The sequence below is a fragment of the Nicotiana sylvestris genome, chromosome 4 (assembly GCF_000393655.2).
Source record: "Nicotiana sylvestris chromosome 4, ASM39365v2, whole genome shotgun sequence".
Classification (NCBI taxonomy): domain Eukaryota; kingdom Viridiplantae; phylum Streptophyta; class Magnoliopsida; order Solanales; family Solanaceae; genus Nicotiana; species Nicotiana sylvestris.
The window spans coordinates 106,195,294-106,220,169 of NC_091060.1; the positions used below are offsets into that span (position 1 = coordinate 106,195,294).

General features: G+C 40.4%; 1 protein-coding gene across 1 annotated transcript in view; it reads right to left on the reverse strand.

Moving 5' to 3' along the window:
• LOC104244339 (uncharacterized) overlaps nucleotides 1-24,184 on the reverse strand; it is a 39,845-nt gene extending 15,661 nt beyond the window's left edge. The window contains exon 1 of the mRNA XM_009799750.2: nucleotides 23,552-24,184. Coding sequence (XP_009798052.1) covers nucleotides 23,552-24,131 — 580 coding nt within the window. The 5' untranslated portion in view covers nucleotides 24,132-24,184. The remainder of the gene's footprint in view (nucleotides 1-23,551) is intronic.
• Nucleotides 24,185-24,876: the final 692 nt, after the last annotated feature.

Consider the following 24,876-nt stretch of genomic DNA (forward strand, 5'->3'; position numbering starts at 1 on the left):
GGGTGTTGATTGCTCAGACACGGAGTCATCGAAGTTAGCAAGGTGGCTGCATGACGTTCGCAGCACTGCTTTCTTCCTCTCATTTTCATTACTGTACTTAGTACACTTTTGACTATTTTTGTTGTATTCAGACCTTGGTAGATGCTCATGACTAGTGACACCTCGATGTCGGTCTTGTATGTTATTTCCGCACTGTTCATTCAGACTTATGTTATAAGATATTGTTTGATTAAAGGCTTAAAAATGACTCTTAATGATTAAAGGGTTAATATGGGTGTTTTGTCGGCTGGCCTTGTCTACACGAGAGGTGCCATCACGACCGACCGGTTGGGGTCATGACAATTTTCCCTCTTTATTGTTGAGTAAATAGCCATTTATGTTTTGGCATTTATACTGTGGCCATTTTGCATAAACAACCATTCTGAAGAGTTGCACCTCTTCAGATTTCAGCCCAATTTTGACTATAGTCTATTCTGCTCAGATTTTCTGATTTTCTCCTCCTTCTTCTGCATACTTTTAACATCAAACAAAGTAACAGTAAGTGTGATTTGCTACCGAACTTTATGTTCGCTGAAAAACTGGGGTTTGAAGTACCACTACTCGAGTGTGTAATTCATTCTATCCTGGGATAAAATAATCCATAACCTTGGGTACTAGGAGAGGATTAAATTCTTTATGGAAACATTGTGAATTCAATGGATTCAGATTAAAATTCTATTTCTGTTTTTCATTTCTGTTTATGTATTATATTTTCTAGAATTATTTTATAAATACAGTTTACTAACAAGCTTAAGGAATTTAATATATTTTTTGTATTTGTACTCACTGTTTTTGGAGAGTAAAACCTTTGTGGTTTTGTACTCTATTGGAGATTAAAATCTACATGATTTTAACGTTTGTATCATTCTTTTACAGAAATGACTAATGATAATGTGAACCAAGCTGTTCCAATGGTAATTGTCAATGCCTCAACGAGCCGAACAATACCGTCAGCATTGGCACCGGCGAAGAAACCCGAAAAAAATTTCGGGATTCATTTCAAGCGCTAGCAGCAAAAGATGTTCTTCTGTTTGACTACTCTAAGTCTCCAGAAGTTCATCAAGGAAGATGTTCTTGTGCTATCCGATGAGACTCCAGAAACTGAACGCTTTCTCGTGATTGAGGCATAGAAGCATTCAGATTTTTTGTGCAAGAATTATATTCTAAGCGGGCTGGAGGATGTTTTGTATAATGTCTACAATGGCGTGGAAACGTCAAAAGAACTGTGGACTGCACTTGAAAAGAAATACAAAACCGAAGATGTTGGGTTGAAGAAGTTCATTGCTGCAAAGTTTTTGGACTACAAAATGGTCGATAGCAAGTCTGTTATTACACAAGTCCAGGAATTGCAAGTGAATATTCACGATCTCCTTGTTGAAGGTATAAATCAAATTAATACTGATGTTGAAAGTAGAAATCTTAGTATTTTTACTAACAGAAATTTCATTGAAGGTCTTGTCATCAATGAAGCAATCCAAGTAGCAGCGATGATTGAGAAGTTGCCTACTTCAAAAACTACTTGAAACACAAACGCAAGGAGATATCCCTTAAAGATCTCATTGTTCGGTTAAGAATCGAAGAGGAAAGCAAAGCTGCTGAAAAGAGAGGTCGTGGAAACTCAACAATAATGGGAGCGAATTATTGAAGAGAACAAAAAGAGGAAGAAGGCTTTTAGACTGAAATATAACCCAAGCAAGAAACGGTTCTGTAGAAATTGCTACAATTGTGGAAAAACCGGACACAAATCTATGGAGTGTCGTGCTCCAAAGAAAGACAAGAAGAAGGGTCAAGCAAACATGGTTGAAAAGCATGATGATGTTGATGATTTATGTGTCATGCTTTCCGAATGCAACTTGGAGGGAAATCCTAAAGAGTGGTGGATTGATTCTGGAGCCACTCACCATGTTTGTGCTGTTAGAGAAGCTTTTGCTACTTATGCTCCTGTTGGACCCGATGAGATGCTTTCTATGGCAAATGCTGCAAATGCTAAGATTGAAGGATGTGCGAAGATATTTCTCAAATTGACTTCCGGCAAAGTGGTGACTTTGAAGAACGTCCTTCATGTTCCCGAGATTAGGAAGAATTTAGTCTCTGCTGAACTTCTTGTTAAGAATAGTTTTAAATGTATTTTTGTTTCTGATAATATTGTAATAAGTAAGAACGAAATGTTTGTAGGAAAAGGTTACCTCACTGAGGGTTGTTTCAAGCTGAATGTAGTGGTTGTTGAAAATAATAATAAAATTTCAGCTTCGTCTTACTTACTTGAGTCAAATGAATTATGGCATATACGTTTGGGTCATGTTAATTATAAAACCTTGCGGAAAATGATTAATTTGGAAGTATTGCCTAAATTTGAATGCAACAAATCAAAATGTCAAATATGTGTGGAATCTAAGTATATTAAACATCCTTATAAGTCAGTTGAAAGGAATTCAGATCCTTTAGACTTAATTCACACAGATATTTGCGATATGAAGTCAATACCATCTCGCGGTGGAAAGAAGTATTTCATAACTTTTATTGATGATAGTACTCGATATTGCTATGTTTAGTTACTTAATAGTAAAGATGAAGCAATAAACGCATTCAAGCAATACAAAAATGAAGTTGAAACGCAACTTAACAAGAAAATCAAAATGATAAAAAGTGATAGGGGTGGTGAATATGAATCTCCTTTTGAAAAAATATGTTTAGAATATGGAATTATTCATCAAACAACAGCCTCTTATACTCCCCAATCCAATGGGATTGCAGAAAGAAAGAATCGTTCATTAAAGGAGATGATGAACACATTATTGATAAGTTCTGGTTTTCCACAGAACTTGTGGGAGGAAGCCGTTCTTACGGCTAGCCGAATACTAAATCGAGTACCCCATAGCAAAACACAATCCATTCCACATGAAAAATGGAAAGGAAGGAAGCCCAACTTGAATTATTTTAAAGTGTGGGGGTGTTTGGCAAAAGTGCAAGTTCCTAAACCCAAAAGGGTAAAAATAGGACCAAAAACCGTTGATTGTATTTTCATAGGATATGCGACTAATATTAAAGCATATCGATTTCTGGTTCGTAAATCAGCAAATTCCGACATTCATAATAATACGGTTATATAATCAAATAATGCTGAGTTCTTTGAAAATATATTTCCGTATAAAAAGGAATGTGAGTCGATTGGTGAAGGATCTAAACGACCTCAGGAAGAAACAAAAGAAAGTACACTTAATCAAGAGAATCCAAGACGTAGTAAATGTCAAAGAACGTCTACTTCATTTGGACCAGATTTTGTGACTTTCTTATTGGAAAATGAGCCTCAAACATTTAAAGAAGCGATGTCTTCTTCGGAATCGTTGTTATGGAAAGAGACAGTCAATAGTGAAATAGAATCCATACTGACCAACCATACATGGGAATTGGTTGATCTTCCTCCTGGAAATAAACCGTTGGGTTCTAAATGGATCTTTAATAGGAAAATGAAAGATGATGGCACCATTGGCAAATTTAAAGCAAGATATGTGGTCAAAGGGTATAGACAACGAGAAGATCTTGACTATTTCGATACATACTCTCCAGTTACAAGAATTACGTTCATACGAACGTTAGTAGCGTTAGCTGCAGTTTATGGTCTTGAACTTCATCAAATGGATGTTAAGACAGCCTTCTTAAATGGAGAGTTGGAGGATGAAATTTACATGGAACAACCTAAAGGGTTTGTGGTTCCAGGTAAAGAAAAGAAGGTATGTAGACTTGTTAAGTCCCTTTACGGACTAAAACAAGCACCCAAACAATGGCATGCAAAATTTGACCAAATAATGTTATCAAATGGTTTTAAAATAAATGAGTGTGATAAATGTGTGTACATTACAAATGTTCCAAATCACATAGTCATTGTTTGCTTATATATGGATTATATGCTGATAATGAGTAATGACATTGCCAACATAAATGCGACTAAACGCATGCTAACTGGCAAGTTTGATATGAAAGACTTGGGAGTTGCTGATTTAATTCTAGGAATTAAGATCCATAAGACTTCTAAAGGTCTGGCATTATCACAATCTTATTATATTAAGGCAGTACTTGAAAAATTCAAGCAGTTGGGCTTTAAAGTTGCAAAGACTCCAATTGACGTGAATCTTGCATTAGCAAAGAACAAAGGCCAAAGCATATCACATTTGGATTATGCTCATGTGTTGGGTTGCTTAATGTACATCATGAATTGTACACGACCAGATATAGCTTGTTCTATAAGTAAATTGAGTCGATACACGAGCAATCCAGGTCAATCTCATTGGATGGCCATGAAACGGGTTTTGGGGTATTTAGTACATAACCAGAACTTTGCTTTTGTGACGACCCGACCAGTTGTCTCATGAATTTCCGCTCTGTTTCCCCATTTCTACTTCTTTATTCTTCGTTATCCGTGTTTTGTGGTATCGGGTTGGCCGGATCGAGTCCGGAATGAGTTTGGTGAAGTTTGAGACACTTAGTCTCTTTTAAGAATGTTTAAGTTGGAAAAATCAACCGGATATTGATTTATGTGTTAGAAGGCTCGGATGTGAGTTCCGATGGTTCGGTTAGCTTCGGGAGGTGATTTTTTGCATAGGAGCGCAATCGGAATAAATTTTGGAGGTCCGTAGTAGATTTAGGCTTGAATTGGCGAAGTTGATATTTTGGCGATTTCCGGTTAATAGGCGAGATTTTGATATAGGGGTCGGAATGGAATTCCGAGAGTTGCAATAGCTTTGTTATGTCATTTAGGATATGTGTGCAAAATTTCAGGTCATTCGGACGTGGTTTGGTTGGATTTTTTATCAAAAGCGTATTTCAGAAGATTTTAGAAAGTTATGCTTGAATCCGATCTATTTTGGGTGATTTGATGATGTTTGAGGTATTTTGATGATTGAACAAGTTTGAATAAGGTTTTAGGATATGTTGGTGCTTTTGGTTGAGGTCCCGAGGGCCCCGGGTGAGTTTCGGGTGGTCAATCGGATCATTTGAAGTTGGAAAAGATTTTAGAAATTGCAGGTTCAGGTGTTGCAGAAAATTGACCTTCGCGATCGCGTAAAAGGATTGAGGAAGGCCAGGAATTAAGCTTTTGCATTTGCGAGAGGGGCTTCGCGTTCGCAGAGGGTTGGGAAGTTGGTCAACGCGTTCGCGTGAAGGACTTCGCGATCGCGTAGAGTAATTTGGGTCTGATGGGTTCGAGGTCAGGTGTTCATCGCGTTCGCGTAGGAGTGAGCGCGTTTGCGAAGTTTAAGGTGGAGGAAGCATCACGTTCGCAATGGCCTGGTCGCGTTCGCATAGAGTAATTTTGGGAAGCTGAAGAATTGTTCTTCGCGATCGCAAGGGGCGTTCCGCGATTGCGATGAAGAAAATGAGGTCTAGGTAAAATGTTTTTAAACTCGTCTTGTTCACGAATGTGGGTCTATTTTCACCCATAGCTGCTCGTTTTTGGAGATTTTTGAAGGATATTGAAGAGGGATTCAAGGGGAATCGTCGGGAGGTAAGATTCTTGGACTAAAAATTCGATTATTATGTGAATTCCACCTAGAAAATCATGAAAGCTAAGCCTAAAATTGAAGAACTAGGGCTTGAGAAATTGGACTTTTGATTGGAGATTTGGAGGACCATTTGGGGTCGGATTTGAGAACTTTTGATATGTATGAACTCGTGGGGAGATAAGGAATCTAATGATGTGAAAATTTATGAGTTTCGAGAAGTGGGCCCGGGGCTCGGGTTTTGCTGATTTCGGGATTTGTGCACTTTATTAATTGTTTTTGCTTGGGATTTGTTCCCTTAGAATATGCTGACATACTCATTCTGATTTTGGATAGATTCGACACGCGTGGAGGCCGACTCGAGGGGCAAAGGCATCGCGAGCTAGAGATTTAGCCGGTTTGAGGTGAGTAATGATTGTAAATGATGTTCTAAGGGTTTGAAATCCCGGATTACACATCATAGTGCTATATTGAGGTGAGACACACGCTTGATGACGAGCGTGAGGTCGTGCACTATTGGGGATTGTGACTCGGTCCATCCCGATTGATGATTTTACTGTGTATTTGATTGAAAACTATTTTCTATCATCATTATTTGGGTTGAATGCCATATTTGGGCCTAGAGCCAACTATTTGAACCCTTCGGGGCTATTTATTGATTTTCTTCACTGTTTTGACTTATTACTTGAACTCAGTTATGTTATTTTTCCACTGTTTTTCATACTCAGTCATGTTTACTCAGTTTTAAGACTTAAATGATATTTTAAATGATGTTTGGGCTGAGAAACACTGTTTTACTATTGCCCGAGGGGCTTGTGAGTATTTTTGACTGAGTAAGGCCGAGGGCCTAGTTGTAAGGAAACACTGATACTGATTTGAGGCCGAGGGCCTGAGATATATACGGCATGAGATGGCTTGATTGATATGAGGCCGGGGGCCTAGATTTGATGCCACGAGATGGCTTGTTATTGCGCTTGGGCCGTAAGGGGCCCTTCCAGGAGTCTGTACACCCCAGTGAGCGCGGGTACCCATTGTAATGTGAGATTGAGCCCGAAGGGCTGGTATTGTTCTATGTGATTGCCCGAGGGGCTGGTACTATTTTGAGATGTTGCCTGACGGGCGGATTTGTTCATACTGTGCCCGAGGGGAGAACTTCTATTTACTTACTTTATCTTAATTATCTATCAATTAGTTGTTTACTGGTTGAAAGAGGATTTACTTGATTATTACTGGTTTTACTATCTTTAAGTGATTTTACTACTTTATTATGGAATGTCATGTGCCTTACGTGTGTTCTTACTTTCAGTCGTTATTTACATCTGTTACTCGTTGAGTTGGAGTACTCACTTTACTCCTTGCACCCCTGTGTGCAGATTCTGACGTTGTTGATTTCGCTCCGGAGTGCTGATTTCCTCCAGTTCCAGGTGGGCCTTTCGGAGATTACGAGGTAGATGTCGACGTCCGCAGCCTCGTATCTCTACTCCTCTAGCACTTTTGTTCATTTTCAAACATTCGTAGTAGTTTATGACTTTAGTAGACTTGTATTATGGCTCATAGATGCTCTTGACTTGTGACACCGTGGTTGGGGCTGTGTTGGGTTGTATTTCCGTACTTTATTGACAATATCCGCTACTTAGTATTGCTATATCATGTTTTAGACTACTTTTATGTTATTTAACTGATTTAAAAAGTGAATTGGGTTTAATTGGCTGGCCTTGTCTTAACGAGAGGCGCCATCACGACCGGATTCGGGTTTAAAGTCGTGATAAGTTGGTATCAGATCTTAGGTTACATAGGTCTCACGAGTCATGAGCAGGTTTAGTAGAGTCTCGCGGATCGGTACGAAGACGTCTGTATTTATCCTTGAGAGGATGTAGAACCTTTAGGAAAAACTTCATATTCTTGAAATTCTTGTCGTGCGAACTTGTTGATCAGAGTGCTAAACTTTTGTTATTCTATTTTCTCACAGATGGTGAGGACACGTGCTACCGGCCGGGGTGGACGACCACCAGTGCCACCAGATGTGGCCATAGAAGCCGTGGACGCGGTCGTGGTCGTGGCAGAGGCAGTGCAGCGATGGCAGCACCTGTAGATCCACCAGCTGCCCCAGCTCAGGATCAGGCTCCAACTGTGGATGCTCCAGCAGCACCAGTTCAGGCACCAGCTGTGCCCATTGTGATTCCAGGTCTTCAGGAGGCCTTGGTACAAATCTTATCAGTTTGCACTGGTTTGTCTCAGGCAGTTTCAACCACTACAGCCGCGGCTACTTCATAGGCCGGGGGAGGCAATCAGACTCCCGCCGCTCACACACCTAAGCAGGTTGTGCAGGGACATCAGATGCCAGGGGCACCTCCAGCCCAGTCGGTTGCACCAGCTCAGAAGTTTGTGGTACCAGTTATGTCGGATGATGAGCAGCGTCAACTTGAGAGGGTTGGTAGACTCCAGCCTCCAACATTCAGCGGTGCAGAAGGCGAGGATGCCCAGGGTTTCTTGGATAAGTGCCAGCGGATGCTTCGTACAGCAGGTATTCTTGAGACTAGTGGAGTGGCATTTACTACCTTTTAGTTTTCTAGGGCTGCCTTCACTTGGTGGGAGGCGTATGATAGGCGTAGGCCTGTTGGTACAGCGCCCCTTACTTGGCAGCAGTTCTCCGTTCTCTTCCTAGAGAAGTATGTGTCGCAGTCCCGTAGAGAGGAGCTGCGTAGGCAGTTTGAGTGGTTGCGACAGGGGGATATGACTGTGTCACAGTATAAGTTGAGGTTTTCTGAGTTGGCTCGTCATGCCATCTGGTTGGTTCAGACAGATCGAGAGAGGATCAGGAGGTCTGTTGATGGTCTTACTTATCATCTCCGTATTCTTATGACCAGGGAGAGGGTGACTGGTGCGACCTTCGAGGAGGTTGTGGATATAGCCCGTGAGATTGAGACGGTTCGCCGTCAGGAGCGAGAGGAGAGGTAGGCCAAGAGGCCTCGAGGATTTGGCAGCTATAGTGGTGCTCCTCCGAGGGGCCAATTTCAGCACAGCAGAGGCCGTTCATTCAGGCCTGCCCAGTCAGCTCTCCTAGGTTATCGTGGGACATCTTCAGGTCATGGTTGTCATGGATCTTAGCAAGGCCAGGCATCACTCAGCACCCTTCCAGCTTAGAGTTTGACCCGTGCTCCATCAGTTCAGGGCTCTTCTATGCCGAGTGCATCTGCTAGTCACTCCGGTGCGAGGGGTTCCCTTCAGTCCCCTTCTCCAGCACCTGGGAGTTGTTATGAGTGCGGCGAGATGGGTCACATGTGGAGGCAGTGTCCTCGTCGTGTTGCTAGTTCGCCCCAGCAGAGGGGTCAGTCGTCGGCTTTAGTGCCAGTTTCTTCACCACCACCCGCTCAGCCAGCCAGGGGTGGAGGTCAATCAGCCAGGGTTCGCCCCAGAGGTGGAGGTCGATTAGGGGGCGGTCAGGCCCGTTTCTATGTACTCCCAGGCAGACCCGATGCTATTGCTTCAGATGCTATCATTACAGGTATTGTTTCAATCTGCCACAGAGATGCCTCTGTATTATTTGATCTCGGTTCCACCTTTTCTTATGTGTCATCATACTTTGCTCGTTATTTGGGTACGCCCTGTGAATTTTTTGCTTTACCTGTTCATGTATCTACCCTGGTGGGCGATACTGTTGTTGTAGACCGTGTGTATCGATCGTGTGTGGTGACTATTGGGGGTCTGGAGACTCGAGTGGATCTGTTATTGTTGAGCATGGTGGATTTTGATGTCATTTTGGGCATGGATTGGCTATCTCCGTATCGTGCTATTTTAAACTGTCATGTTAAGACAGTCACATTGGTTATACCAGGTATGCCACGGATCGAGTGGCGAGGTGTGACTGATTATGTTCCCGTTAGAGTGATCTCATTCTTGAAAGCCCAACGTATGGTTGGGAAGGGTTGCCTTTCAAATCTAGCGTTTGTGAGGGATGTCGGAGCTGAGGCTCCCAGTATTGATTCTATCCTAGTTGTGAGGGATTTTCCCGATGTGTTTCTTGCAGACCTGCAGGGCATGCCACCGGACAGGGATATTGACCTGGTGTCGGACACTCAGCCCATTTCTATTCCGCCGTATCGTATGGCACCAGTGGAGTTGAAAGAATTGAAGGAGCGGCTTCAGGAACTCCTAGATAAGGGGTTCATTCGGCCTAGTGTGTCACCTTGGAGTGTGTCGGTTCTATTTGTGAAGAAGAAGAATGGCACAATGAGGATGTGCATTGATTATAGACAATTGAACAAGGTAACAATTAAGAACAAGTATCATTTGCCTCGCATTCATGATTTATTTTACCAGCTTCAGGGAGCGAGGGTGTACTCCAAGATTGATCTTCGTTCAAGTTATCACCAGTTGAAGATCAGGGACTCGGATATTCTTAAGACGGCTTTCAGGACCCGATATGGTCATTATGAGAGTGATGTCTTTTGGGCTGACCAATGCCCCAGCAGCGTTCATGCATTTGATAAACAGCGTGTTCCGGCCTTATCTCGATTCATTCGTCATAGTCTTCATTGATGATATTCTGGTGTATTCGCATAGTCAGGAGGAGCACGCGGAGCATTTGAGAGTTGTTTGTAGAGATTGGGGGAGGAGAAGCTTTATGCAAAATTCTCCAAGTGTGAGTTTTGGCTCAGTTATGTGGCTTTCTTGGGGCACGTGGTGTCCAGCGAGGGTATTCAGGTTGATTTGAAGAAGATAGAGGCGGTTCAGAGTTGGCCCAGACCGTCCTCAACCACAGAGATTCGCAGTTTTCTTGGTTTGGCAGGCTATTATCGCCGTTTTGTTCAGGGATTCTCATCTATCGCATCGCCCTTAACCAAGTTGACTCAAAAGGGTGTTTCATTTATATGGTCGGACGAGTGTGAGGAGAGCTTTCAGAAGCTCAAGACAGTTTTGACCACAGCTCCAGTGTTAGTTTTATCATCAGTTTCAGGTTCATATACCGTGTATTGTGATGCTTCGAGAGTTGGTATTCGTTGTGTATTGATGTAGGAGGGTAGAGTTATTGCTTATGCTTCTCGTTAGTTGAAGCCCCATGAGAAGAGCTACATCGTTCATGATTTGGAGTTGGCTGCCATAGTTCACGCATTGAAGATTTGGAGGCATTACTTGTATGGTGTAGCTTGTGAGGTGTTCACTGATCATCGCAGTCTTCAGCATTTGTTCAAGCAAAAGGATCTTAATTTGAGGTAGCGGAGATGGTTGGAGTTGCTTAAGGATTATGATATTACTATATTGTATCATCCGGGAAAGGCCAACGTGGTGGCCGATGCTTTAAGCCGAAAGGCAGTGAGTATGGGGAGGTTGGCATATATCCTAGTTGGGGAGAGACCTCTTGCAGTTAATGTTTAGGCCTTGACTAATCGGTTCGTGAGGTTAGATATTTTGGAGCCCAGTCGGGTATTGGCTTGTGTGGTTTCTCGGTCTTCCTTATATGATCGCATCAGAGAGCGCCAATATGATGATCCGCATTTGCTAGTCCTTAGGGTTAGAGTTCAGCATGATGATGCTAGAGATGTGACCATTGGTGATGATGGGGTGTTGAGGATGTAGGGCCGATTTGTGTGCCCCATGTAGATGGGCTTCAGGAGTTGATTCTTGAGGAGGCCCATAGCTCGCGGTATTCCATTCATCCGGGTGTCGCGAAGATGTATCAGGACTTAAGGCAGCACTACTGGTGGAGAAGAATGAAGAAAGATATTGTGGGATTTTTAGCTCGGTGTCTCAATTGTCAGCAGGTGAAATATGAGCATCAGAGACCGGGTGGTTTGCTCCAACAAATGGATATTCCTGAGTGGAAATGGGAGAGGATCACTATAGACTTTGTTGTTGGACTTCCACAGACTTTGAGAAAGTTCGATGTTATTTGGGTGATTGTGGATCGGTTGACCAAGTCCGTGCATTTCATTACTATGGGTACTACCTATTCTTCAGAGCGGTTGGCAGAGATCTATATCCGGGAGATTGTTCGTTTGCATGGTGTCCCAGTTTCCATCATTTCAGATAGAGGCACTTAGTTTACATCGCAGTTTTGGAGGTCTGTGCAGCGAGAGTTGGGTACTCAGGTTGAGTTGAGCACAGCTTTTCACCCTCAGACAGACGGGCAGTTCGAGAGCACTATTCAGATATTGGAGGACATGTTGCGTGCTTGTGTTATTGATTTTGGAGGGTCATGGGATCAGTTTTTATCGCTTGCAGAGTTTGCTTATAACAACAACTACCAATCGAGTATTCAGATGGTTCCATATGAGGCTTTGTATGGGAGGCGGTGTAGATCTCCAGTTGGTTGGTTCGAGCCCGGTGAGGCTAGGCTATTGGGGACAGATTTGGTGCAGGATGCTTTGGAGAAGGTGAAAGTGATTCAAGAGAGGCTTCGTACAGCGCAATCGAGGCAAAAGAGTTATGCTGACAAGAAGGTTCGGGATGTGTCCTACATGGTTGGAGAGAAGGTTCTGTTGAAGGTTTCACCCATGAAGGGTGTTATGAGATTTGGGAAGAAAGAGAAATTGAGTCTGCGGTTCATTGGACCTTTTGAGGCGATACAGAGGATTGGGGAGGTGGCTTATGAGCTTGCTTTGCCACCCATCTTGTCGAGTGTGCATCCGGTATTTTATGTTTCTATGCTTCGGAAGTATATTGGGGATCCGTTCATGTTTTGGATTTCAGCACGGTTCAGTTGGATAATGATTTGACCTATGATGTGGAGCCAGTAGCTATTTTGGATCATCAAGTCGAAAGTTGAGGTCAAAGATATAGCTTCAGTAAAAGTGCAGTGGAGAGGTCGGCTCGTGAAGGAGGCTACCTGGGAGACCAAGCGGGAGATGCGGAGCAGATATCCTTACCTATTTGAGGCTTCAGGTATGTTTCTTGACTCGTTCAAGGATGAACGTTTGTTTAAGTTGGGGAGGATGTGATGATCCATCCAGTCATCTCATGAGTTGCCGCTCCGCTTCCCATATTTCTGCTTCTTTATGCTTCGTTATCCGTGTGTTTTATGGTATCAGGTTGGTCGGATCGTGTCCGGAATGAGTTTGGTGAAGTTTGAGACACTTAGTCTCTTTTAAAAAGGTTTAAGTTGGAAAAGTCAACCGGATGTTCACTTATGTGTTAGAGGGCTCGGATGTGATTTCTGATGGTTCGGTTAGCTTCGAGAGGTGATTTCTGGCTTAGGAGCGCGATCGGAATGAATTTTGGAGGTCCGTAGTACATTTAGGCTTGAATTGGCGAAGTTGATATTTTGGCGATTTCCGGTTGATAGGCGAGATTTTGATATAGGGATCGGAACTGCAGTAGCTTCGTTATGTCATTTGGGATATGTGTGCAAAATCTCAGGTCATTCGGACGTGGTTTGGTTGGGCTTTTGATCAAAAGCATATTTCGGAAGATTTTAGAAACTTAGGCCTGAATCCGATGTGTTTTGGGTGATTTGATGATGTTTGAGGTGTTTTGATGATTGGAAAAAGTTTGAATAAGGTTTTAGGATATGTTGGTTCTTTTGGTTGAGGTCCCAAGGGCCTCGGGTGAGTTTTGGGTGGTCAATCGGATCATTTGAAGTTGGAAAAGATTGCAGAAATTGCAGGTTCAGGTGTTGCAAAAAATTTCCTTTCGCGATCGCGTAGGTGGTATCGCGGTCGCGTAGAAGGATTGAGGAAGGCCATGAATTAAGCTTTCGCATTTGTGAGAGGGGCTTCACGTTCGCGGAGGGTTGGGAAGTTGGTCAGCCCGTTCGCGTGAAGGACTTCGCGATCGAGTAGAGTAATTTGGGTCTGATGGGTTCGAGGTCAGGTGTTCATCGCGTTCGCGTAGGAGTGAGCGTGTTCGCGAAGGTTAGGGTAGAGGAAGCATCGCGTTCGTGATGGCCTGGTCGGGTTCGCATAGAGTAATTTTGGGAAGCTGAAGAATTGTTCTTCGCGATCGCGAGGGACGTTCCGCGATCGCGATGAAGAAAATGAGGTCTGGGCAGAATGTTTTTAAACTCGTCTCGAATGTGGGTCTATTTTTGCACGCATAGCTTCTCGTTTTTGGAAATTTTTGAAGGAGATTGAAGAGGGATTCAAGGGGAATCATCGGGAGGTAAGATTCTTGGACTAAAAACTCGATTGTCATGTGAATTCCACCTAGAAAATCATGAAAGCTAAGCCTAAAATTGAAGAACTAGGGCTTGAGAAATTGGACTTTTGATTGGGGATTTGGAGGACCATTTGGGGTCAGATTTGAGAACTTTTGATATATATGAACTCGTGGGGAGATAAGGAATCTAATGATGTAAAAATTTCTGAGTTTCGAGAAGTGGGCCCGGGGCTCGGGATTTGCTAATTTCGGAATTTGTGCCCTTTATTGATTGTTTTCGCTTGGGCTTTGTTCCCTTAGCATATGTTGACATACTCGTTCTGATTTTGGATAGATTTGACACATGTGGAGGTCGACTCGAGGGGCAAAGGCATTGCGAGCTAGAGATTTAGCCGGTTTGAGGTGAGTAATGATTGTAAATGATGTTCTAAGGGTTTGAAACCCCGGATTGCACATCGTAGTGCTATATTGAGGTGAGACACATGCTTGATGACGAACGTGAGGTCGTGCACTATTAGGGATTGTGACTCGGTCCGTCCCGATTGATGATTTTACTACGTATTTGATTGAAAACTATTTGCTATCATCATTATTTGGGTTGAATACCATATTTGGGCCTAGAACCAACTATTTGAACCCTTCGGGGCTATTTATTGATTTGTTTTCACCGTTTTGACTTATTACTTGAACTCAATCATGTTATTTTTCCACTATTTTTTATACTCAGCCATGTTTACTCAGTTTTAACACTTAAATGATATTTTAAATGATGTTTGGGCTGAGAAACACTGTTTTACTATTGCCCGAGGGGCTTGTGAGTATTTTTGACTAAGTAAGGCCGAGGGCCTAGTTGAGAGGAAACATTGATACTGGTTTGAAGCCGAGGGCCTGAGATATATAAGCCACGAGGTGGCTTGATTGATATGAGGTCGAGGGCCTAGATTTGATGCCACAAGATGGCTTGTTATTGTGCTTGGGCCGCAAGGGGCCCCTCCAGGAGTCTGTACACCCCCAGTGAGCGCGGGTACCCATTGTGATATGAGATTGAGCCCGAAGGGCTGGTATTGTTCTATGTGATTTCCCAAGGGGCTTGTACTATTTTGAGATGTTGCCCGAGGGGCGGATTTGTTGATATTTTGCCCAAGGGGCGAACTTCTATTTGCTTACTTTATCTTAATTATCTGTCAACTACCTGTTTACAGGTTGAAAGAGGATTTTACTTGATTTTTACTAGTTTTACTGTCATTAAGTGATTTTACTGCTTCATTACGGAATGTCATGTGCCTTACGTGTGTTCTTACTTCCAGTCATTATTTACATTTGTTACTCACTGAGTTGGAGTACTCACTTTACTCCCTGCACCCCTGTGTGCAGATTCAGGTGTTGCTGGTTCCGCTCCGGAGTGTTGATGTCCTCCAGTTCCAGGTGGGCCTTTCGGAGATTACGAGGTAGCTGTCGATGTCCGCAGCCCCGTGTCTCTACCCCTCTAGAACTTTTGTTCATTTTCAAACATTTGTAGTAGTTTATGACATTAACAGACTTGTATTATGGCTCATAGATGCTCGTGACTTGTGACACCCCGGTTAGGGGCTGTGTTGGGTTATACTTTCGTACTTTATTGACATTATCCGTTACTTAGTATTGTTATATCATGTTTTAGACTACTTTTATGTTATTTAACTGTTTTAAAAAGTGAATTGGGTTTAATTGGCTGGCCTTGTCTTAACGAGAGGCGCTATCATGACCGGGTTCGGGTTTAGGGTCGTGATAGCTTTGCACTATAGTAAATATCATGCGGTCATAGAGGGATACTGTGATGCAAATTGGATTACCGGATCAACTGATTCCAAGTCCACAAGTTGATATGTATTCACTATTGGTGGAGGAGCGGTATCTTGGAAGTCGTCCCAACAAACTTTTATTGCCCGCTCTACGATGGAGGCTGAATTCATAGCCTTAGATAAAGCCGGTGAAGAAGCTAGATACCTCCGGAATTTCTTGGAAGATATTCCATTTTGGCCAAAACCGTTGGCACCAATATGCATACATTGCGATAGTCAAGGAGCAATTGGAAGGTTGGGAGCGTTATGTATAACGGTAAATCTCGTCATATATGACGAAGACATAAAACCGTTAGGCAATTACTCTCTTGAGGTATTATCACGATTGATTATATCAAGTCAAGTGATAATGTGTCGGATCCACTTAGGCCTAACTAGAGAGGTAGTTGAGAAGTCATCAAGAGGAATGGGACTGTGGGCGAGAACAAGTCATAGTGGCGGTAACTCTACCTAGAAAACTGGAGATCCCAAGATCTAGGTTCAAGGAGATCAAACAAAGTCATTAATGACGGTTCAACATTGTCAACTAAACTTTTGGCTCATTCTCGTGATAAGACAATGTTCAGTATTATGGATAAAGCATTAAGGCTTTTTAATGATTTCTAAATTTGATACGGGGTATATCAAATAGTGTATCTACGGGATGACCCGTTTAGGAATCACATATGTAAGTGTGAAGTGTTAGTCGCTTCAAGGAGAATCTTGCAAGGCGAGTTCTCTATGCACTTATGAAACCAGGCGGTATTCATGGCTGAAACAAACACAACAATAAGAACCAAAGACGGTTAAAGGTTGGTTGTGTAACTTGTGGTTTTCTAGGTATACACCAAAGTTCGACGGTTCAAAGATATCAAATCTACTGATTGATCGAGTATATCCGACATAAGTTCACTATGAAATGTTCAATGGGAAACCTACTTATCCAGATGCAATTAATCCTTGCTTACGAATCACACAGTTTTTCATGCATGTTTCCGTGATATAGGCATTCCCAATTCATGTGGGGGATTGTTGGGGTTTTTAAGCATTAATGAGGTTTAAAAAAGGGTGAATGGGAAATGAAGGGAAATAAAAATTTTAAGTGAAATTTTAAGTTTCCCTCCTTGACCAAGGAACATTGTCCCATATTGGAAGAGGAAGAGGTTTTTTATGGGTATATAAGCAATTGCTCTTCTTCTAACTCTTAAAGAGTTGAGAAGAAGGCAAGCCTCGCGCCATCTTCGTCGTCGCTCGCTCGGCTCGGCTCGGATTCGAATTCGGATTTGGATTTGGTCAAATGATCGATTGATTGATTAATTTTTTGGACCAAATTTATTTGTTAATAGTAAAATATTAACAGAAATATTATTAAATATTTGTTTTAATAACGTAATATTAATATTAAAATAAATATTAATATTAAATCCTCCAATCCGTTTTTCAGTTGTGTAACTGAAAATTAAACTACCCTCTTCAATTTTCCCTCTTTATTATTGAGTAAATAGCTATTTATGTTATGGCATTTATGTTGTGGCCGTTTTGCATAAACAGCCATTCTGAAGAGTTGTACCTCTTCAGATTTCATCCCAACTTTGGCTATAAATACAAGTCTATTCTACTCCGATTTTCTGAGTTTCTTCTCCTTCTTCTGCATACTTTTTACATCAAACAAAGCAACAGCAAGTGTGATTTGCTGCCGAACTTTGTGTTCGCTGAAAAACTGGGGTTTGAAGTGCCACTACTCCAGTGTGTAATTCGTTCTATCTTGGGAGAAAATAATCCATAACCTTGGAAACTAGGAGAGGATTAAATTCTTTATGGAAATATTGTGAATTCAGTGGGCTTGGATTAAAATTTTGTTGCTGTTTTTCATTTCTGTTTATGTTCATTTATATTTTCTAGAATTATTTTATAAATACAGTTTACTAACAAGCTTAAGGAATTTAATATATTTTCTGTATTTGTACTCACTTTTTCTGGAGAGTAAAACCAAGGTTTTGTACTCTATTGGAGATTAAAATCTGCGTGATTTTAACGTTTGTGTCATTCTTTTACAGAAATGACTAATGATAATGTGAACAAAGTTGTTCCAATGGTAACTGCCAATGCCTCAACGAGCCGAACAACACCGGCAACATTGGCACCGGCGGAGAAACTCGAAAAAAATTTCGGGATTGATTTCAAGCGCTGGCAGCAAAAGATGTTCTTCTGTTTGACTACTCTAAGTCTCCAGAAGTTCATCAAGGAAGATGTTCTTGTGATGTCCGATGAGACTCCAGAAACTGGACGCTTTCTCGTGATTGAGGTGTGGAAGCATTCAGATTTTTTGTGCAAGAATTATATTTTAAGCGGGCTGGAGGATGCTTTGTATAACGTCTACAGTGGCGTGAAAACGTCAAAACTGTGGACTGCGCTTGAAAGAAATACAAAATCGAAGATGTCGGGTTGAAGAAGTTCGTTGCTGCAAAGTTTTTGGACTACAAAATGGTAGATATCAAGTCTGTTATTACACAAGTCCAAGAATTGCAAGTGATTATTCACGATCTCCTTGCTGAAGGTATGTTTCAAATAAATACTGATATTGAAAGTAAATTTTTTAGTAATTTTACTAACGGAATTTTCATTGAAGGTCTTGTCATCAATGAAGCATTCCAAGTAGCAGCAATAATTGAGAAGTTGCCTCCATTGTGGAAGGACTTCAAAAATTATTTGAAACACAAACGAAAGGAGATGTCCCTTGAAGATCTCATTGTTCGATTGAGAATCGAAGAGGACAACAAAGCTGCTGAGAGAAGAGGCCGTGGAAATTCAACAATAATGGGAGCAAATATTGTTGAAGATAACAAAAAGAGAAAGAAGGCTTCTGGTCCGAAATACAACCCAAGCAAGAAGCGGTTCAGTGGAAACTGCTACAACTGTGGGAAAACCGGACACAAATCTACGGAGTGTCGTGCTCGGAAGAAAGACAAGCAAAGGGGTCAAGCAAACATGGTAGAAAAGCATGATGATGTTGATGACTTGTGCGCCATGCTTTCTGAATGCAACCTGGTAGGAAACCCAAAGGAGTGGTGGATTGATTCTGGAGCCACTCGCCATGTTTGTGCTGTGAGGGAAGCATTTTCTACATATGCTTCTGCTGGACCCGAAGAGACGCTCTCTATGGGAAATGCTGCTACAGCAAAAATTGAAGGATACGGTAAGATATTTCTCAAGATGACTTCTGGCAAGGTCATGACTTTGAACAACGTCCTTCATGTTCCCGAGATTAGGAAGAACTTAGTCTCTACTGGACTTCTTGTAAAGCACGGTTTCAAGTGCGTTTTTGTATCTGACAAGGTAGTGATTAGTAAGAATGAAATGTTTGTAGGAAAAGGTTACCTTACTGAGGGCCTTTTCAAGCTGAATGTAATAGTTGTTGAAACTAATAATAAAACTTCAGCTTCTTCTTACTTACTTGAGTCAAATGATTTATGGCATGTACGTTTGGGTCATGTCAATTATAAAACCTTGCGAAAAATGATTAACTTGGAAGTATTGCCTAAGTTTGAATGCGAAAAATCAAAATGTCAAATATGTGTGGAATCTAAGTATGTTAAACATCCTTATAAGTCGGTTGAAAGGAATTCAAATCCTTTAGACTTAATTCACACAGATATTTGTGACATGAAGTCAATACCATCTCGCGGTGGAAAGAAGTATTTCATAACTTTTATTGACGATAGTACTCGATATTGCTATGTTTACTTACTTAATAGTAAAGATGAAGCAATAGACGCATTCAAGCAATACAAAAATGAAGTTGAAACGCAACTTAACAAGAAAATCAAAATGATAAGAAGTGATAGGGGTGGTGAATATGAATCTCCTTTTGAACAAATATGTTTAGAATATGGAATTATTCATCAAACAACGGCCCCTTACACGCCCCAATCCAATGGAATTGCAGAAAGAAAGAATCGTTCATTAAAGGAGATGATGAACGCATTATTGATAAGTTCTAGTTTGCCACAAAACTTGTGGGGGTAAGCCGTTCTTACGGCTAGCCGAATACTAAATCGAGTATCCCATAGCAAAACACAATCCATTCCATATAAAAAATGGAAATGAAGGAAGCCAACTTGAATTATTTTAAAGTGTGGGGGTGTTTGGCAAAAGTGCAAGTTCCTAAACATAAAAGGGTAAAAATAGGACCAAAAACCGTTGATTGTGTTTTCATAGGATATGCGACTAATAGTAAAGCATATCGATTTCTGGTTCATAAGTCAGAAAACCCCGACATTCATAATAATACGGTTATAGAATCAGATAATGCTGAGTTCTTTGAAAATATATATCTGTATAAAAAGGAATGTGAGTCGATTGGTGAAGGATCTAAATGACCTCAGGAAGAAACAAAAGAAAGTACACTTAATCAGAAGGATCCAAGACGTAGTAAATGTCAAAGAACGGCTACTTCATTTGGACCAGATTTTGTGACTTTCTTATTGAAAAATGAGCCTCAAACATTTAAAGAAGCAATGTCTTCTTCGGAATTATTGTTATGGAAAGAGGCAATCAATAGTGAAATAGAATCCATACTGAACAACCATACATGGGAATTGGTTGATCTTCCTCTTGGAAATAAACTGTTGGATTCTAAATGGATCTTTAACAGGAAAATGAAAGATGATGGCACTATTGGAAAATTTAAAGCAAGACTTGTGGTCAAAGGGTATAGACAACGAGAAGGTCTTAACTATTTCGATACATACTCCCAAGTTACAAGAATTACGTCCATACAAATGTTAGTAGCGATAGATGTAGTTTATGATCTTGAAATTCATCAAATGGATGTTAAGACAGCCTTCTTAAATGGAGAGTCGGAGGAAGAAATTTATATGGAACAACCTGAAGGGTTTGTGGTTTTAGGTAAAGAAAAGAAGGTATGTAGACTTGTTAAGTCCCTTTATGGACTAAAACAAGCACTCAAACAATGGCATGCAAAATTTGACAAAACAATGTTATCAAATGATTTTAAAATAAATGTGTGTACATTAAAAATGTTCCAAATCACATAGTCATTGTTTGCTTATATATGGATGATATGCTGATAATGAGTAATGACATTGCCAACATAAATGCGAGTAAACTCATGCGAACCGACAAGTTTGATATGAAAGACTTGGGAGTTGTTGATTTAATTCTAGGAATTAAGATCCATAAGACTTCTCAAGGCCTGACATTGTCACAATCTCATTATATTAAGACAGTACTTGAAAAATTCAAGCATTTAGGCTTTAAAGTTGCAAAGACTCCAATTGACGTGAATCTTGCATTAGTAAAGAACAAAGGCCAAAGCATATCACAAATGGATTATGCTCGTGTGTTGGGTTGCTTAATGTACATCATGAATTGTACACGACCAGATATAGCTTTTGCTATAAGTAAATTGAGTCGATATACGAGCAATCCAGGTCAATCTCATTGGATTGCCATGAAACGAGTTTTGGGATATTTAGTACATACCCAGGACTATGCTTTGCACTACAGCAAATATCCTACGGTCATTGAGGGATACTGTGATGCAAATTGGATCACCGGATCAACTGATTCCAAGTCCACAAGTGGATATGTATTCACTATTGGTGGAGGAGTGGTATCTTGGAAGTCGTCCCAACAAACTTGTATTACTCGCTCTATGATGGAGGCTGAATTCATAACCTTAGATAAAGCCGGTGAAGAAGCTGGATAGCTCCGGAATTTCTTGGAAGATATTCCATTTTGGCCCAAACCGTTGGCACCAATATGCATACATTGCGATAGTCAAGCGGCAATTGGAAGGGTTGTGAGCGTTATCTATAACGGTAAATCTTGTCATATACGACGAAGATATAAAACCGTTAGACAATTACTCTCTAGAGAAATTATCACGATTGATTATGTAAAGTCAAGTGATAATGTGTCGGATCCACTTAGGCCTAACTAGAGAGGTAGTTGAGAAGTATAAAGGAGAATGGCACTGTGGCCGAGAACAAGTCATAGTGGCGGTAACTCTACCTAGAAAATTGGAGATCTCAAGATCTAGGTTCAAGGAGATCAAACAAAGTCATTAATGACGGTTCAACATTGTCAATTAAACTTTTGGCCCACTCTCGTGATGAGACAATGTTCTGTACTAGGGATAAAGCATTAAGGCTTTTTAATGATTCTATATTTGATACGGGGTATATCAAATAGTGTATCTACGGGATGACACGTTTAGGAATCACCTATGTAAGTGTTAAGTGTTAGCCACTTCAAGGAGAATCTTGCAAGGCGAGTTCTCTATGCACTTATGAAACCAGGCGGTGTTCATGGCTGAAACGAACACAATAATGAGAACCAAATACGGTTAAGGGTTGGTTGTGTGACTTGTGGTTGTCTAGGTATACACCAAAGTTCGACGGTTCAAAGATATCAAATCTACCGATTGATCGAGTATATCCGACATAAGTTCACTATGGAAAGTTTAATGGGAAATCTACTTATCCAGATGCAATTAATCCTTGCTTATAAATCACACAGTTTTTCATGCATGTTTCCGTGATATAGCCATTCTCCATTCATGTGGGGGATTGTTGGGATTTTTAAGCATTAATGAGGTTTAAAATAGGGTGAATGGGAAATGGAGGAAAATAAAAAATTTAAGTGAAATTTTAAGCTTCCCTCCTTGATGAAGGAACATTGTCCCATATTGGAAGAGGAAGAGGTTTTTTATGGGTATATAAGCAATTGTTCTTCTTCTAGCTCTTAAAGAGTTGAGAAGAAGGCAAGCCTCGCGTCGTCGTCGTCGCTCAGCTCGGCTTCGGATTTGGATTTGGATTTGGATTTGGATTTGGATTTGGTCAAATGATCAATTGATTGATTAATTTTTTGGACCAAATTTATTTGTTAATAGCAAAATATTAACAGAAATGTTATTAAATATTTATTTTAATAACATAATATTAATATTAAAATAAGTATTAATATTAAATCCTCCAATCCGTTTTTTAGTTGTGTAACTGAAAATTAAACTACCCTCTTCAATTTTCCCTCTTTATTGTTGAGTAAATAACCATTTATGTTATGGCATTTATGCTATGGCCGTTTTGCATAAACAGTCATTCTGAAGAGTTGCACCTCTTCAGATTTCAGCCCAACTTTGGTTATAAATACAAGTCTATTCTGCTCAGATTTTCTGAGTTTCTCCTCCTTCTTTTGCATACTTTTAACATCAAACAAAGCAACAGTAAGTGTGATTTGCTACTGAACTTTGTGTTCGCTGAAACACTGAGGTTTGAAGTACCAATACACCAGTGTTTAATTCGTTCTATCCTGGGAGGAAATCATCCATAACCTTGGGTACTAGGAGGGGATTAAATTCCTTAAGGAAATACTGTGAATTCAGTGGGCTCGGATTAAAATTCTGTTTCTGTTTTTCATTTCTGTTTATGTTCATTTATATTTTTCAGAATTATTTTACAAATACAGTTTAGTAACTTTCCGTGCATTCTGCAATAAAGACAGTAACCTGGGACCTTCTCATACTCAATATCTAACCATTTGCCATCTGAAGTTCCATCGAGTCGTTTGAAACCAAGCCACAATTGATCCAATCTAGGTTTTAGTAAATCGATCTCAACTTTGACTTTGGCCACATTACCCCGTGATTTGGAATAAGTTGCTTGATCTGGAGAAACTGCAACCCCAATCTCTCTCATCATTTTTGAAATAACATGCTAGTTGAACAGATGCCATGGTAATTGGTGAATCAAAATCCACACGGGACAATGGTTGTTTCCTCCTCAGGTTTAAAATCGGCTGTCCATTTCAGGATTTTCATAGGCGACTCTCCAATATCCACATACTCCTTAAAGAGAATGTGGTTATACTCTACCTCATTCGTGAAATCAATGTACACATGTTTAGGATCAAAATAGGCAATTTTCAATAAGCTAGTTAAGTGAAATTGTCTCACAAAGACTTTCCTAATCTCCTCCATAGTAGGTTTATTTCTATAGAACTTCCCAATAATAGTAAATCTACATTCTTGTGCCAAGTTAATGAAATAATCCTGTGCAGAAAAGAAAATTGCAAGCTTACCTAGATGGGTACCATATTCAATGTTTACAAGTGGAGCACCGCTGCTTGCTGAAAGTTGGGCTTGAACCGTGGCGGCAAAAGAAGGTTTTGAGACGACTTGGTCATTCCTCTTATTACTCGGTGGGTCATGTTGTCTATTGCCCCTGTTAAAGGTATTAGTGAGTATTACCATCTCCATTTTGCTTGGAACTAGAGTTTGAGTATTTGGTGGAGATATTGGTTGTGTTCCTGTGATATGGGGAGGTTTTTGGTGGTCTACGATGGTTTTATCACTAATTTGTTCTTTACGGTGTTGTGGTCGGTCAAAGTTTGAAGAAATTTTTAGTTGGGAAGGAGCGGAATATGTGGGGTTTGGTAGCAGATATTGTTTGTTTTGGTTATTTGTGTAGGTATTAATCCCGGCGTCTTCATTTCCGATGGAGCTGATGGTGTTTGTTTGGTCCAAGGTAGCCGTTGAAGCATTGTTACTAGGTGGCTGATTAGACAGAATAGGTTCTGGTAGGTTAGTTGTCCAATCACCATTGCTAGGGTCAGGTGGGGCAGGTGGGTGGAGTGGGGGAAGGTCACTTGGGTGTGCCATCTGATCAGCGAGAGAATCTAAAGAGAAGGGAGAGGAAAAAATATGTAGTTGAATGTAGCTTATTACTTGGAATTGGAAGCATCCACCAATTGAAACTATAGTTAGTCCACCTGAATTGAAACCATAATAGTTTGATTTTCCTCATCAACTCAAGCTGTTGATATAGAAGAAAATGGTTAGGAAGAAGTTGAGCGCCGCAGCGCACAATAATGAATCGAGGAATTAAAGTTTAAAATATATATTTCGTGAACCATTAGATATATACATTCATCACCTCCTTTTTACATGTTGTAACCGGTAATATATTTTATTTTCAAGAATATAAATCTCACTATTTAAGGAAGTTTATATGTACATATTTTTTGAATGATTTGATAGTATTAATTCTTAAGAGTATATTATTTAATATTTGTATATATTGATGATGGAATCTTTATATTATTTTATATGGGATAGAAGGTGGAATAAGAATATATTTATTAATAATATATGAATTAAACTAATAGTGATAAAAGTTACCCTTTCACTTTAGACTTGAATTCCTTTTTGTTTTTATGTCTTTAATACATGTATTAAGACTTGAGATTTCGATGGTATATACTGTTGAATTTTATATTGGTACAACTCAGTTGTTATTAATTTGAACATATACTTCGATGTCTTATGGCATTGACAATTTAGAATGGCTTTCTGCCTTTTATTTTCTACTATACTGATATGAAAGAGTCATTCATGCACTTTTAAA